Source organism: Cynocephalus volans, chromosome 11 (assembly GCF_027409185.1).
Source record: "Cynocephalus volans isolate mCynVol1 chromosome 11, mCynVol1.pri, whole genome shotgun sequence".
NCBI classification, from domain to species: domain Eukaryota; kingdom Metazoa; phylum Chordata; class Mammalia; order Dermoptera; family Cynocephalidae; genus Cynocephalus; species Cynocephalus volans.
In genome coordinates, this window is record NC_084470.1 from 123,210,681 (window position 1) to 123,226,476 (window position 15,796).

At 42.9% G+C, this 15,796-nt stretch overlaps 1 protein-coding gene across 2 annotated transcripts in view; it reads right to left on the minus strand.

The window, feature by feature from the left end:
* Nucleotides 1–1,155: 1,155 nt before the first annotated feature.
* IPO9 (importin 9) overlaps nt 1,156–15,796 on the minus strand; it is a 43,991-nt gene continuing 29,350 nt past the window's right edge. Inside the window, exons 15-24 of one of the 2 annotated variants that reach the window (XM_063113737.1) lie at nt 13,532–13,758; nt 11,388–11,536; nt 10,727–10,855; nt 9,679–9,954; nt 9,217–9,383; nt 8,490–8,623; nt 7,857–7,979; nt 7,284–7,388; nt 6,994–7,070; nt 1,156–6,560 (exon numbers count right to left, since the gene is read on the minus strand). In XM_063113737.1, coding sequence (XP_062969807.1) covers nt 6,450–6,560; nt 6,994–7,070; nt 7,284–7,388; nt 7,857–7,979; nt 8,490–8,623; nt 9,217–9,383; nt 9,679–9,954; nt 10,727–10,855; nt 11,388–11,536; nt 13,532–13,758 — 1,498 coding nt within the window. In that variant the 3' untranslated portion in view covers nt 1,156–6,449. The other variant, XM_063113738.1, reaches the window with a different exon arrangement.

Consider the following 15,796-nt stretch of genomic DNA (forward strand, 5'->3'; position numbering starts at 1 on the left):
GGGTGGGCCCTCCAGGCCTCAGTCTACGTGGGTTCTGCTAATACATCTCATAAGTCTGCAAATCCAGTAGTGTTGGCCTGTGGGATCCAGGAATAGGGACCTTCCAAGGAAGTACCTGGTGCCTGGGGTCCAGCATCCTCAGGGACTCCATGAAGCTTTTTCCCTAGGAAGTTCTCTCACTTCTGCCAGGATCAGGGCAGAGTCTTCACCACTCAAAGACCCCATGGACTCTCTCTTATATGTCTTTGGGGAAGCCACCCCTCTTTCTTTTTCTCTCCCTCTCCTCTTCCAGGCCCCTGGGGCTGATTTCAGTTCACTAGAGCTTTCACTATAGGGTTAGAAACATGGCTATCCTCAAGCAGTTCCGCTTTCCACTCTCCAAAAGCAACTAAGGCAAGAAAATGCAAAGAATTCAGGTATGTTTGGGGAATAAGTGGAAGGAGAAAATCTAAAGAAAGCAAATACGCTAATAATTTATAATGTCACCAGATAACTACAGAAAAACTGCTTAGTAGGTGGAAGACATGAGCTGGAACCACCACCTGTTTCTATCCTGTTCCCCAGGCAGGGCTGCTGTGCTACAGTCTCTTCCTTACAGAGCTGTCCTCCCAAAGGCTCACCAAAGACCCTAATTTAGCAGCAGCATCTGTGAAACTGAATTGAGTCACAGTTTAATCCAGTGAGTCAGGGAGACTAAGCCAAACATAGCTCCCAGCCATGGTTGGGGGGATAGGATGAGACTTTTCACCATCTGAGGTGCTTTAACTAAGTCATCTTTAATTCTAACTACAATCCTGTGAGGTAGGTATTAGTTCCATTTTATAGATGAGGAAACCAAGGCTTAGAGGGAACGTTACTTGCCCCGGTTCCCTCACTTTCCAGTTATGTAATCACGCCAAGTCAGAACGACTCAAGACTTGACAAGACTTTCTAGGCCTTCTGGTCAGGCCAGTGGTTCCTTGTTCTTTTCCCCCCAGCACATTTAGTACAAAACCATGAATTCCACAAAGGTATAAAAGACCTAGTGCAATCTGCAATTTTATGAAACCAGCAGTAACGCCATCCTTTTCTCACCGACTCAAAAAGGTAGAAAATTGGAAAGGATCCTCATTAGATGGCTAATGTTGACCTGCACCATCATCAGAGAAAGGTAGATAATTCACAATTTTTGAAATTTTATTAATTACTTTTGGCTGCTTTACTACCGGGATCCTAGTAGTAAATCCCTCTGAGAATGGGAGATTTTTCCATGATAGGTATGAGTGCTAACTGAATGTCCAGCCTCTGGTTGGGCACTTCCATGGATGGGGAGGAACTCATTGCAACACTGCAAGACAACTTGTTCCACAGCTGTCACTTCTGAAAAAATCCTTCCCGATCAGTCTTAAGTCCTATAGACTCTACCTTGACAACATTTCACTAATCCATCTCTTTCACTCCATCCTCTCTAGTTACTCCTTGGTCCAGTCTCCTGGTTCTCCCACGTGGACTGTCGTAGCTGCTGCCAGACTGTATTCCTGTTTCCCATCTCTCACCCCTTCATCCCAGGTTCCAAGTTGTCCTTCTTGTCATGTTTGGATTGACACCAGAATACTTGCTAAGGTGAAAACCTGATCATGTCGTCTCTGCTTAAAATTCTTGGGTGGTCTCCCATTCTCTAGAGGAAGTAGATCTTGTAGGATTCTGCCATCTGGTCCTCACTTGTGCTTCCGTCTTTGTTTCTGTCCGAGACCCCCATGAACCATAAATTTCAATAATTTTAGTGGATTTATAAGGTCTGAAAATGAAATTGTTTCATGATGGTCTTTTCTTACTTTCTTTTCTCTGGAATGTCCTACCCCACCTCATCTGCCTGGCAAATGCATAGGAAAGGCAAGACAGAACTAGTGCAAGCTGCTTGGATGGTTATCACACACTTGCAATGTGACCTTTGGCAAGTAACATTTACTATCTCTGCCTCAGTGTCATCAATCTATAAAATGGGGTAAGCAAAATAACGTACTTTGTAAAGTCAGCAGGTGGTTTAAGTGAGATAATCCCAGTAGAAGTATTTAGCATAGTCACTGGCATTTAAATGCTCTGAAGTCTAACTAGGTAGTGTTAGCCCCTTGCAAGTGCTCTGTTCATGCAACCTTACCTGAATTCTTCCCCCCACTTACCATTAGCCAATTCCTTTTTCGGGCAGTGAGGACTGAACACAGTACTTCTTTCTTTCATAGCACTCCCCACATTTATTGCACTATTTATAGGCTAACTTCTTGAGGGAAGGGGCCAAGCCTCTCCAGCATCTAGCACTGGCCTTGCATGTCTAATGCAAGTTTAATGCTCACTGAAATTGAAAAGAAACAGAGTAGCCAAAAACTGGCCTTTTGTCTATTACCTACTCATGGTCATAGGTCTGTCTGGCTGGCATGAGAAAGTGTCTTTAATTTGACAATCTGATTTCCCAAAGCAGTGTCCTGTCTTCCTTGATTCTGTCTCAGCTGAGCATTCTCCGTTCCTTCAAGCTTCTTTCTGTTGACACAGTTTAGGTCCTCTACGTCTCGGTTTTCCTCTGGCAGTAGGCTCATCTGGCAGGGAGCCTCTTGCTGAGCACTAGAAGGGAATACTGCAGCTAGGAGCACTGACAGGCACAGTGATCCTAGCTTTTAGAGATACTTGCTTGGATCTTAAATTTAGATTCTGAACTGTCATCCTTCCCAGGGGTTTCCTATTATCTAAAAATATGACCAGCATTCCTTGCTTATCTAATTATTTCTTTTGATAAATGGCTTCAAATTTTTTTGGAATGGGTATGGCATAAAAAAACCTCATTCATCATTCATATCAAAGGATGGGCTAAGGACAAAGCCCTGGGACATATCGTTAGAAGCCATACTACAAGGCGTTAATTGATGGTAGTTGGTGGTTAGTTACCAATTTTTTATTTTAAAGATGACTGGTGAGAGGATCTTAACCCTTGACTTGGTGTTGTCAGCACCACGCTCACCCACCGAGTAAACCAGCCATCCCTATATAGGATCCGAACCCGTGGCCTTGATGTTATCAGCACCGCACTCTCCCAAGTGAGCCACAGGCCGGCCTGTTATTTACCAATTTCTATCTTCCTAATGCTCTTTTGTTTTTTGGGTAGCTGGGGAATCTCACCCCTTAACCTTGGTGTTTATCTCCCTAATGCTTTGACTCTATACTAGGTCCACATTATCTAGTTAACAAAACTGAAAAAGACTATAAGGAGTTTGGCATCACTTGCTCTTAAGCTCATAATGAACATGTATTAAAGTCTTCTGGTTATTTTTCATCATTCTTATTTATCTGCTTTTGAGTCATTTGTTGTAGGTTCAAACTTCCTAATCAATGTTATTTACAGGTCTGACTTGTGATACTGGCTTCCTTTCTTGGACTTTTATCTGCTTTTCAGTCTCCCAGTGTTTCTTTCATTGTCTCTTCAGTTCTCTCCACTAAGAGCTCAACAAACTCCTGAGAAACCCCTTGGTGTCCTGCTGCTGTTCGCCAGTCAGGAGACCGGAAATATCTAAGAGCAGCTAAATGCTTGCTTATTATGACCTCACTTGTTTTATCTTGAATGTCAGCTCCTCCTAACCAGTTAGTCCTGCCCTGTCCAGACTGAAGCTAGTTCTCTCTGGCCAAAAAGGAGACAAAACAGGAGCTAGAGATCAACTTTCTGTCAATACCACTGGCTTCCAACAGATTTCTTCTTCCTGATGACACTAGACAGTTTCTCCAAATTCTTTTCCTCAATAATAGAAAATAAGTAACATCCACGCTGTGTAGTGGATTGAACTATGTCCCCCCCAAACCCACTGAAACTTGAATTGCGTCCTCCAAGTTTTATGTATTAGAAACTTAGCCCCACTGTGACTGTTAAGAGGGTGGGAAATCCTATTATGGTAACTGAAAGGTGGAGCCTTGAAGAGGTGATTGGATTGTAGGACTGTGCAGTAGTGAATGGATTAAAAATGGTGGTCAGGGGTATAGTTCTGAGGCTTTAAAAGAATAGGAGGGTCTGTCTTGCTCTCTCTCTGCTTCCCTATCTTGCAATGTGAGACTCCTGGGTCACTGTGTCACCACCAGATGGACTTTGGACTTCCCACCCTCAGAAACTGTAAGTGATAAATTTCGTTTTTTTTTTATAAATTACTCAGTTCCAAGTATTCTGTTATAGCAACACAAAACAGACTAATACACTATTATAAAGGTTAAATGAGATAATGTGCATGAAAATACTATGGAAACACAAGGAAGTACCTGTACACAAAGGGTTCCAAGACCCTCTGCTCTCAACTACAGCTGCAAGTCTGCTGGCCTGGGGTGACCCCAAATGATACTAGGGCCCTTCCTCAGGACTCAAGTTCTCCTTCAGGCAGGAGGCCTAGTCTTCCCCAAATCTGCATGAGGGCAGGAAGAGAGGACCCCTGCCAGAGGACTTAGGACCACTTTTGGCACTAGATATTGACTATTTTTCTAATTAGCAGGCCCATTCTCAGTCTATATGTGGGAGCCTCAAGCCTTCCCAAACTCAGCAGTTCAATTCTGCTAGCATGAGATCATTCTTGCATGCCAAATTCAGAGGCTGACTTGGCCTTGTGGAACAATCTGCTGCCTTCAGTTCCAAACCCAAATGGCACTGCCTTGAGATCCACTATGGAGCAAGTCTCCAAGGATCAGACCAGTTTCCTGAGTACCACTTGGCCAGACCTGCCATCATTTCCCCAATATCAAGGACTCCTCCAACTCAAAGAGGAAAAGCAACAGGAGCAGAATCCAGTATTAGCTTCACAACCTGGCTAGCAGAGGACAACTGAGCACATGCCCTTAGGCTTTTCTAAGATCGTAACTAACTGAAATACCTCCCACCTCAGTCATGGAGGTTGAACACTAGGGACATCTAGTGGCGTATAGTCATTACCAGCTACAACATCCTAGGTTTCCATAGAGTACTACAGAGTAAATACCCCACGGTGGGGCCCTTCCCTTTGGAGATTCAGATTCACTTTATATTGTATTTCCTATTTGTGAGAAGATCAACCTAAAAAAATTCTGTGGCTATTAAAAATGGGGCTCCAGATGTAGGAGCTATCAAAAAGAGGGAACTCTGGGCTTTACCTTCTTCCTTTTGATTTTTTTTTTTTTTTTTTTTGTCTTTGTCGTGACCGGTACTCAGCCAGTGAGTGCACCGGCCATTCCTATATAGGATCTGAACCCACGGCGGGAGCGTCGCCGCACTCCCAGCGCCGCACTCTCCCGAGTGCGCCATGGGCTCGGCCCTTCCTTTTGATTTTTTATCCTCATTTACTCTTTGAACCCACAACAAACTAAATTTCCCAATTAAGGGATCTCCCTTAAAAATACCTGATTGAACAATGCCAGTTCTCTAAGAATCATTTTGAGCTAGGTTTGCCAAAACACACTAAAATGTTTAAATAGGCTCTAGTTAATCTGCCCCCCCACTGCCTTTTTTTACTTTCCTTCTAAAGGGACTAGAAGGCAAAGAGGGGCTAAGACACCTTATAACATGTCGACTAAATTGACTTGTAAAGATTATTTTACTGTCCTAGAAAAATACATGTTGCAAATTTGGGGGCTACAACTTAACCACTTTAAGAGGATTCTTGAGGGAGAGGGGATAACCTTTGAATATCAGACTCTGTGTAATGTGTGGGAGAGGCATACTAAATAAAGTTGGGTCAGGTGGATTTTTAAAAAATCCTTTTTTTCCATTTTGTTTTCTAAAAAAGGAAAAACAAATTGCCATCTGTCTGGCATATTTTGTGTGTGCATGTATATATAGGAAAAGCTTGGGGGGAGGGGTTGTGTCATGCAATGAGGCAAAACAAGATGACTTCCTTTGAGAGAGGAGCCTTAGTGTTGTAGGAGGGAAGCAGAGAGGAGAGTTCACTGGAAAGAGCTTAGAATGTAGCCGCTCCTGCTTGTTCCTCCTAAGATCCCAGAGCATCAGAGGTCAAGATCAGAAAGCATAATGATCTCTCAAGAGGATTTCTATCTGAACAAATCTGTTGTCCTATAAAAGTAGACAAGTCTGTTTTAGAATATAAATGGTCATGACTTCCTGTGCTCTTGAGGTGGGGCAAAATAATCCATGAATACATAATTCTTCTGGGCAACAATGTTTCTGGACTGGCCAGCAGAGGACTCTAGGAAGAGAGGTAGGGGCAGAGTTGGGGAGAAAAAAGGTTCTAGAGATGGGATGTCTTCAGGGGGACTTTGAGAAATATCCTTTGTTCCAGCATTCCTAAGTGACGGCACTGGTGAGCTTGGTCTGAGTTGTTGTCAGTGTCACTCTGCAGAGGCCAAGGGCCAGGAGGCCACTCTAGGTTGAGAAGAAAGTGCATCTCAAAGCCATGAGGGCTGCAAAATGGTTTGTGGCTGGACCAGGAGAAGGAGCAAATGTGGAAAGGTTCCCCCTTTCAGATGCCAATGGTCTGTAGAACCCGCCTCTCGTTGTCATTAAGGTGGCCTGAGAACATTATGTAGCAGGGCTGCTGAGCAAACTGGCAGAGGAAGTCTGTGAGATATGCCTGGAGGGAAAAATAAGGCTGGCATTACTGAGGGTTCCCAGGGTCGCCCATCTGCAGATGGGTGAACCACCATCAAATGGTACAGGGAATGCTGGCTTTTATATAAATGCCAGCTCCCTGAGGAATGGTTTTCTATATTTTTGTATCTAGTTTAGGTATAATCCAGGGACAAAATTCCATAGGGAAACAAAATTTTTCCAAGGCCATATCTCATATTTTACCCTGAGGACCTTCACCATAGCCTGAAGAAGCTGGATTACAACACTGGTGTAGTCAAGTCCCAACCCACCCAAAGCCCTTGACTACTCAGCAAGATAGGAGCTCTTGCCCCTGAGGCTCCCACGATGAACCATGGCTGGATTTGAACCCGTATTCCTGTTTCCATGGCTTGGGCCACTGTCATGTGCAAGACACCTTCTCTGGGCACTCTCACCTGCAGATCAATTTGATAGAGAGGATCCTTCAGGGCATCGGGGTCATCTTCCTCGTCGTCCTCGTAGTAATCCTCCTCTGTCAGACACAGCCGACACAGGGCAGTCAGGCAGGGGCCTGTGATCACACCCTGGGTGCTGACACACCACCACACAGCTGAGGCAGAAGGGACAAGAGCCCAAGAAACATCCCTTATGGGCCCACCTCTCCCCTTTCTTGGGTATCCTATTCTTGGCACCAGCATGCAAAGAAAAGGTATTTACCATGGCATCCTCTTCTCAAGCTGCTTACCATATTTACTTGTAGCAAGAATGTCAGACAAAAGTTGGCCAGCTAAACCATCCTCCTCCTCCTCCTCCTCCTCTTCCTGGTCCTCCCACATATCATTGGAATCATCTACTTGGAGATGAAAAGCAGCTAGAGCATATTCATGCATTTTCCCTCCCGAAATCTAAACAGGCCAGAAAAGAAGGACTCTGAGGGTTTCTGCAATGTGGCCTCTAGTCCCTAGTGGAAGAGAACCAAGGATGGCCAAACCCTCCCAGTATGTTTGAATGAAGAACCCAGCGTATTCTGGTGGACAGATAAAAGGTTGAGGGAATCTTAAGAACCAAACCAAGGAAAGGCTAAGGTAGCTTGCCTCCTGGATGCCTTCCACCCCAACCTTTGTGAGATTTCCTAAGGCAGACCTGAAAAGTAGCTCTTTACATGCCTAGCACTCACCACAGTGCCAGCAACAAAGTATCCATTCAATATATATACATATTTTTAAAAAGTCACTCAACAAACCAAATTAATGATTTGACCATCTATAACTCCATCTGCCAGGTTAAAGAAGTCTCGTGGGAGTAAGGGCTGGTGTACCTTGACTCCACTCTGCAGGAGTGGCTTGGCGAGCGGCATTGGCCTCCATGACATTGGAGAGCTCATTGATGATCAGCTTTAGGATCTTGACCAGCAAAGGAATGTTTGTCCAGCGCTCTGGGTCTGGGAAGGAAGGAAAAGACTTGGTTTTGTAACAGTTCAGAAGCTGGGAGAGACAAGAGTCCACGGATTAAAGGAGATAGGCTCTAGTCAGTAATAAAGCTCTGAAACCAACAGAGCATATTATTCCAGTCCCTATGACTGCAGTTTGAGAGATGGCATAGGTGATTATAAACCTTGCTGAAGACAGTAGCTCTGTACTCACTACCTATAAATCAGTACAGACACAGGCCGAAGGCAACCCAATAACAAAGTCATGCTGAATACATGTGGCAAAGCCCCACAATGAAGCTGGAAGCTGGGGATCCTTAGTACCTGAGAATATTTTTGTCAACTTTCAACAACAGGAAGGCACTGATCCAGTGTTTACCTACAGTTTCCTCCTGCCTCTTTATCAAACCCATCACTAACAATTATGTTTTAAAAATATAGATCACAGTATATACCTGCCCTCTAGACCAGCATCCTTAGCCCTCATATGGATGGGACTGGAGGGATGCCAGCAGCACTCACTTTTGGCTGACTTGGAGCGGGTGCGGATGCCCTCATCCATGCTGTAGATCTCTTCTCCTTTCACGCGGATATCCTGTAGCCGTTTGTCATCTGCGTTGATGCCATGCTGGAGCAGTTTACACAGTGCCACAGAGCTGGCAAGGAAGAGCCAAAAATGGTCAATTAGCCACCCATCTGGAGTCCACTCCAAGGAGATAAGCAATTATGTCCTGAGACCCTCTCTCTGATGGTGAAAATTCTGTTCACGACTAATTAGGAGGTAAGAAAGTTCAGCTGAAAACAGGATTTAGGGTTTATGAGATGGTCTAATGAGATCAGTTCTTCTCAAACAAAGCTAGAGTGAGCAAGCATCACAATGGCTGTCCACACCGTAAAATGCAATAGGGTGATAAGAACTGATGGGACTAAAGTCCAGGATGGAAAGTTAGAAGGCTTGGGTTTATAATGGAGAATAAACCACTGGCAGTACTTAGCTGGGTGAAGTCTGTGGAAGAGGAGCATCTCTAGACAGCAGAGATGAGAAATATTTGGTCTACCTGTGTTTATTGTCTTTTGGAGATTTCAAGATGGCAGCTATTCAAGTATACACATTAGCAACAGAGAAAGATAGGGAAAAGGGAATACAAGGGACAGTTTGATATGTTAAACAAAAATCAATGGAGCAAATCAGGGAAAGAAGAAATGTGAATAGGGGTAGAATGCCCAGAGAAGAAAGATGGGGCCCTACCTGACTTTGCCTTCATATTGGCCATAGAACAGATGCTGTCGGCTTGTCCACTCAGCCATCACAAACTCCAGGGCAGGTTTGCCAGTGGGTCCTGGGAGGCTACACAGAAACTCCAGGAGAGGTTCCAGCTGGGTGTGCACCAGATGAGCGAACACCATGATCAGAGACTAGGAGATAAGGAGGACATCTGCTTCAGGGAACTCAATCTCAGAGACATAGGAGATGAGAGGGAGTGGGCCAGTCAATCAAGACACAGAGTCTATGCACTGAGAGTACCATACACAGGACAAGAAAACACGGAGATTTCCTTGCTTATGTTTCTCGGGCCAGAACAAATCCAATTTTACTTAACTGTCTATAGGGATAGTAAGAAAGAGGATAAAACAACTCAGGACCAACACACTAATTCCCATCTCTGTCACCCCAGGGATGGGAAAGCCCAGCTCCCTACTGTCCTCTTACCTGCATGACACTGAGAGTCTCTGCCTGCTGCATCTTACTGAGGATGGCACGAAGAATCTGGTCCAGATTCTCTCCCAGCTCCCGCCCTGCCTTAGAGATGAGGGTGGAGACAAGGCGGCCCACAAAGGCCGCAGTGAACTCGGAGGTGCGAGGGTCCAGGAGCTGGCTCACCACTTGCATCACATACCACAGCCCATTGTGGCCCTGCTCGTCATGCCACTGGGCTACCTGCTCCAGCGTCACTGACACATAGGCCCGCAAGCACTCTCCACCATTCTGGGGAGACAGAGGTGGCAAGCAAGATTAGCAACTGGGAGACAGATGCCAGGAGGCCTTCAAGAGGCATATGCCTCATAAGATCGGCCTACAGGGTTTGCTCATACCACTGCAGTCCGGAATTTACTGTTACAGATACAGACAGGCATTACACAATGCCCCCTTTGCCCAATCAGTTATCTCAGAAATGAATATTTCTGATCAAAAGGAACAGTGGCCAAGCAAACTGAGTTGTAGCCATAAAGATCTAGCTATAGTACTGGAAAAATATGTCTAAGATGTAGCAATAATTGGGTGTACTACAGTTCTTTATGGGAATAAAGACAGACCTTACACCTGTCTAGAGATTTACAAGCTGATCAACATCCACTGACAAGCTCCTACAACCTTTACAATCCATTACAGTAGTAAAGACCTGAAAAAGTAACCAACTTACCCAAGAAACAGAAAGAGGAAACATATGCAGGCATCTCTCCCCTCTCCAGATGCCTATCACTTTGCTGACTTTATTAACAGAAGAAATATTCAGAAAGACTTTCTTACAGCCCCAAGTCTAGATGTCTGTAATCTCTTCCAAGTAGTAATACCCAGGTACAGGTAGGCAGGATGCCTGCTAGCCACATTCTTTAAGAATGCTTGGCTTTTGCAGCCTGAACCCTTACTAGGTCCTCTGGATAAATACAAAATTGAGAAACATATTTCAAAAGCATGAAACCACAAGCCCATGACTGCGGAGCCATCGTCCCTCTTCTAGTGTCCATGTCTCAGATACCTGCATGGTGGCGTTGTCATCTGTGTGAAGAGTGCATTGTGCCACCGCAGGGAAAGCTTGGCAGATGAGAAGCTGGGAAAGTGGAGGCTTTGTATTCCTTACTACTGTGGTCAAGATATCAATAGCTGTCTGAAGGAAAGAAGAAGGAAAGGAGTCAGAATTGCTTCTGGGTGGGTGTGCCCAACAACCACGATCTTTACTGGGTGGATACCACATAGCAACCCGGAGGAAGCTAATTAATAAAAGGCAAGTTTGGGGGGTGGGGGGTGGGGAATAATTAAATAGTAGAGAGTGCTCTAAGTCTTCTCAACATAACTTGTTACTTGATTAACTATGGGGATGGGTGGTGTATGACAATGGCTCAGATAGCCACACGACCTACTTAGTGGTGCTGTGTAATGGGGGCGTTATGTTCAGTTTACCGAGGGTACCTCTGGAACAAGAAGAGCCATTTTCTTAAGCCTCTGAGAAGCACCCATTGTCCTTTTGGGCAGAGTAACCCAGTAAAATCACCCCATGAGTCTCCAGTGATATCAGTTTCCTGTCTGCTAGGTAGGATCTGTGGGTGGATGGTACTTGCAGAGCTCTCCTCTCCCTCTCTCCCTCCCTCTCACACACACGCACACACACAAAACATGCACCCCGCCTTGTAGCCACTCACCGCGCAGAGCCCTGCAGGGATCTTGTCGGCTGGGGCCTGCATTATGCTGACCAGAGTGGGAATCAGCCTCATCTGCATTGGGCCCTGACAGGCTTCGATCTGGGACAACTCCTTGAAGATGTCCTGAGCTAGCGAGGCGACGACAGGATCTGAAGTGGATAAGACAACATGGAATCCCCCTGCCTGATGGTCTGCATCTACTTCTGGCTTAATGATGTCTGTTGTCTGTCCCTAACCTACGTTAACAACTTCTGCACTGATTATATATCACATGCCTGGGAACTAGTGGGGCCATATGAATAACCTGAAAGAACAGGAGAGATGCTAAATCTCCATGAGGCACAGTATATATGTTTTCATTAAGGCAGGGAATAGTCATTAATAGCTACTCCTAAAACAAAATTTGGCTTTTATTCTGGGGGCAAATCTTTAAAGTCGTTATTTTTGTGAAACCTAGATTGATTAAAAAACCAAATGCTTAAAAAAAAAGCTCCACTGATACTTTGTTAAGAAGACATGAAGATTTCAAAAACTGCCAAAACATTGGCTTTCCCCCAGATTCTCATAGGTCAAAGATAAATAATACATATATCCTAGGGAGAAGCTATGATAGACATGAAGAACTCCAAAAGCCATTTCTGGGGCAAAAACAGAGCCTTGTGGGGCTGCCCAGTTAGCAGAGTTGGTTAGAGTGCCACCTTGTAACACCAAGGTTAAGGGTTCGGTTCCTTGTACTGGCCAGCCAGCAAAAAAAAAAAAAAAAAAAAAAAAAAAAAGCCTTATGAAGAAACAGAACTTTAGCCTGACCTACTTTACCTATATAATAAAAATGCCCTCCCCTACTTAGCATGCCAAAATGCATGCAGTGTGCACTAAAGTGTATGTTAAAAGATCACTGCAGTATTGTTTGTAATAGAAAAAAATTGGAAACAACTTAGATTTCCATTAAGAGTGGATAAATAAATTATGATGTAGCCATTTTATGGAATATTATGCGACAGTTTAAAGAATGAGATACATCCAAGAATGCAATGTGGGAAGCTCTGCAGGACACATTTTAATGTGAAAAAGCAAATCAAATACCAAGTTTAAATGTATGATATTATATAAACAATCCCTGCCCCTATATATCTTTCTGAGCTTCAATACTGGGGTTCCCTCTTTAAAAACAAATATCCCTAATACTTTTTCTAATAATAAAGTATTAATAAATACATTCACTACAGAAAAACTTGAAATGTAGAAAATCGTTAAAGGAAAGAAAACAGCCATAATTAACCACCACCTAGAGAAAACCACCCTTAAGATTTTGATGTATTTTCTTTTGCTATTTTTTTCTACACACATATCTATATACACATCCTTTTCTAAAACAAAAACAAAACTTGGAATCATATTCTATGGACTTTTCGCGGAAAAGTGTCTTTTCACTTATAACGTAAGCACTTTCCCACGGTCTTAAATATTCCATTGAAGCTTGATTTTTAATGGCTCCATAGCATTTCATTTAATGGATATAATTAATCACCTTTTATTTCCAATTTTTTACTACTATAAAAAATATCTGATGGTTCATTCACCATACTGGCCAGCAAGCAAAAAAAACCAAAAAACCCCCCCAAAACAAGCCATCTGATGAAGACTTTTGTTTATAAACCTTTAGCACATTTCTTTCTTCAATATCTCCTTTTCTAAATTATAGTTCTAGGCTTCTTCTTATAGGAAGCTTTTCATTTAAGTTGCTCAATTTTCTACTTGACTGTCAAAATTCTTAATTATGCCTCTTGCTTGTTAGACTTTTTTTCTTTTTTTTTTAAAAGATGACCGGTAAGGGGATCTTAACCCTTCACCTTGGTGTTGTCAGCACCACACTCTCCCAAGTGAGCCAAGAGCCGGCCCTTGTTAGACTTTTATTCACTGTCTTTTTTTCCCTAGTCCTTATTAGAGAGTAAGCATTACGGAAATAGGTATTCTACTTTTTAATGCTGCTATATCTACAGCACAACTATTCTTTGCTAACTGAAAGCCAAATTCTTTGTTTATGATGCTTAAGACCATCAGACCTAGGGAAACTTCCACCTAAATTCACCAGCCATCACTTTTTCTTTGGTGCCCCTCATAACACATTCTCCCAGGTGGCATACCATTGCTGTACTTTAGGAAAATGGCGATGGTGAAGGGGCAGATTTTGCTTTCCATGCTTGCTGTGAATTCTGGGTCTACTGTACAAACTATGCACAGGGTCTCCATCACCAGGTTGAGGACCTCTGAGCTGAACTGGGCTGCTAGGTGAATCAAGCCATCAAGAATGCTGGGGAGGAAGGGCTGAAGCACGTGGGTACTCTCTGAGACTTTCAGTTGGTCACAATAACTAGAGAGAGAGAGATATGCAAGAGTTACTCACAAATAGATTCTTCAATTCCTGGTTTTTCCAATCAATTTCATATGTTATAGCATTTATATGTGTAGTTTCTATAAAGCTACTTCTAGAGTTAGATATGTTTTTACATCTTTCTGTGGCATATTTATATAAATATCATCACTACCATTTCTATATTCTCAAATTTGTTTCTGCTTAGATCTTTGATATTTCCTCTAAAATTTCGTCCCTCTCCCCCTCTGTTTTGAAGCAAATCCCTGCCATAGCATTATATCCAAATTGTTAAGATATTAAGTTAAATGCTTTATAACTCTTCAGACTACTACTTTAATTACTAAGATTTTGATGTATATTCCCATTATTTTCCAGATAGTTACAGTGTTTTTAACATTTTTTTCAACACAACTGCTACGTAATAGGAGACTCCATTTTAACTTCCATGTTATAAAATTTAGGAAGTGACTCAAATAATTCAGGCAAGAGAAGTGGAGAATACAATCTAAGGTAGTAGCAGTGGAAGAAAAGGAGAAAAACATGATTTTTGCATTGTAAAATGAGATCAATTTATATAAACATTCCGTGCATACTTACAAAACTGGTGTACTATCTGTAGGGTGTAAAGTTCTCTATACAGAGTTCTACTGTATCAACCTCTTATTCAATCAACAAATATTCACTGATTGCTGCTTACCATGTTCAATGGGATACAATTACTAAAAATACATTGTCTAAGTCTTGTGTTTATTTTTAGAATGGTCGTAAGTTAAAAAGCAATAAAAAGACTGTTTCTATGTGTTAAAAGAACCTAACACTGCAACAAGACTCTCAGCAGGTACTCAATAAATGGTTTTTCTTATTTATTTATTTTTAATTGAAAAGATGACCAGTAAGGGGATCTTAACCCTTGACTTGGTGTTGTCAGCACCACGCTCAGCCAGTGAGCGAACCAGCCATCCTTATATAGGGATCCGAACCTGTGGCCTTGGTGTTATCAACACCACACTCTCCCAAGTGAGCCACGGGCCGGCCCGGTTTTTCTTAACTTTTTAAAAGTATCTTGTAACCATATTATTTACTTCAGCTGTCAAAGGTCCACAAAGACCAGTGAGCTTTGATCCCAGATTTGTCTACAGACTCTTTGATTTTTGGTCCATAATGTCTTGATTTCAATACCATCTTGCTCTGACCTAACTTCACCTGAAGAGCTAATTTGGCATCTGGACTTGGTTAGCTCTCAACTCCTTAAACTAGGTTTTAGACCCATCTCTCTATCATTACTCAGCTTTGTTTATTCACCCCTCACCCTTCCATTCTAAGGGTTTAAGTTACTTTGCTCCTCCAATGAAATTGAAACTGTACAGTCTGAAAATCACAGAGAACACATCATCTGGCCAGATCATATTAGATTTCGTATGCCATGTTAAGAGAGTGTGGACTTTATTGTGGAAACCAGTGTTTCTCAAACATTTTTTTACAAATTATTCCTAATACCTAATTTCCTCCTTACCCTACCCCAAAGTCTTCAAGGAAAACTGACACCCTGGGAAGATGTTATATATTTATCCTGTAGCTTCATGTACCACCTGGCATAATATGACTTTCTCCTGAGTTGTCTGTATCTGAGAATTTGAAATGCATATCTGGCAGCTGCGAAGGTTTTAACTATAGGAGCAACATTACCAGTTTTCTGTTTTAGAAAGATTAACTTTAGGGCTGGCCCGTGGCTCACTCGGTAGAGTGCGGTGCTGATAACACCAAGGCCACGGGTTCGGATCCTATATAGGGATGGCCGGTTAACTCACTGGCTGAGCGTGGTGCTGACAACACCAAGCCAAGGGTTGAGATCCCCTTACCGGTCATCTTTAAAAAAAAAAAAAAGAAAGATTAACTTGACAGCTCAAATAATATAGACTGCAGTAGTGAGAGTGAAGGTAGAGAGATCAATTAGGAATTCAGGCAAGAGAAGTTGAGAATACAATCTAGATTAGTAGCAGTGGAAGAGAGGGAGGAAGAGATGAGAAGCCAAAGA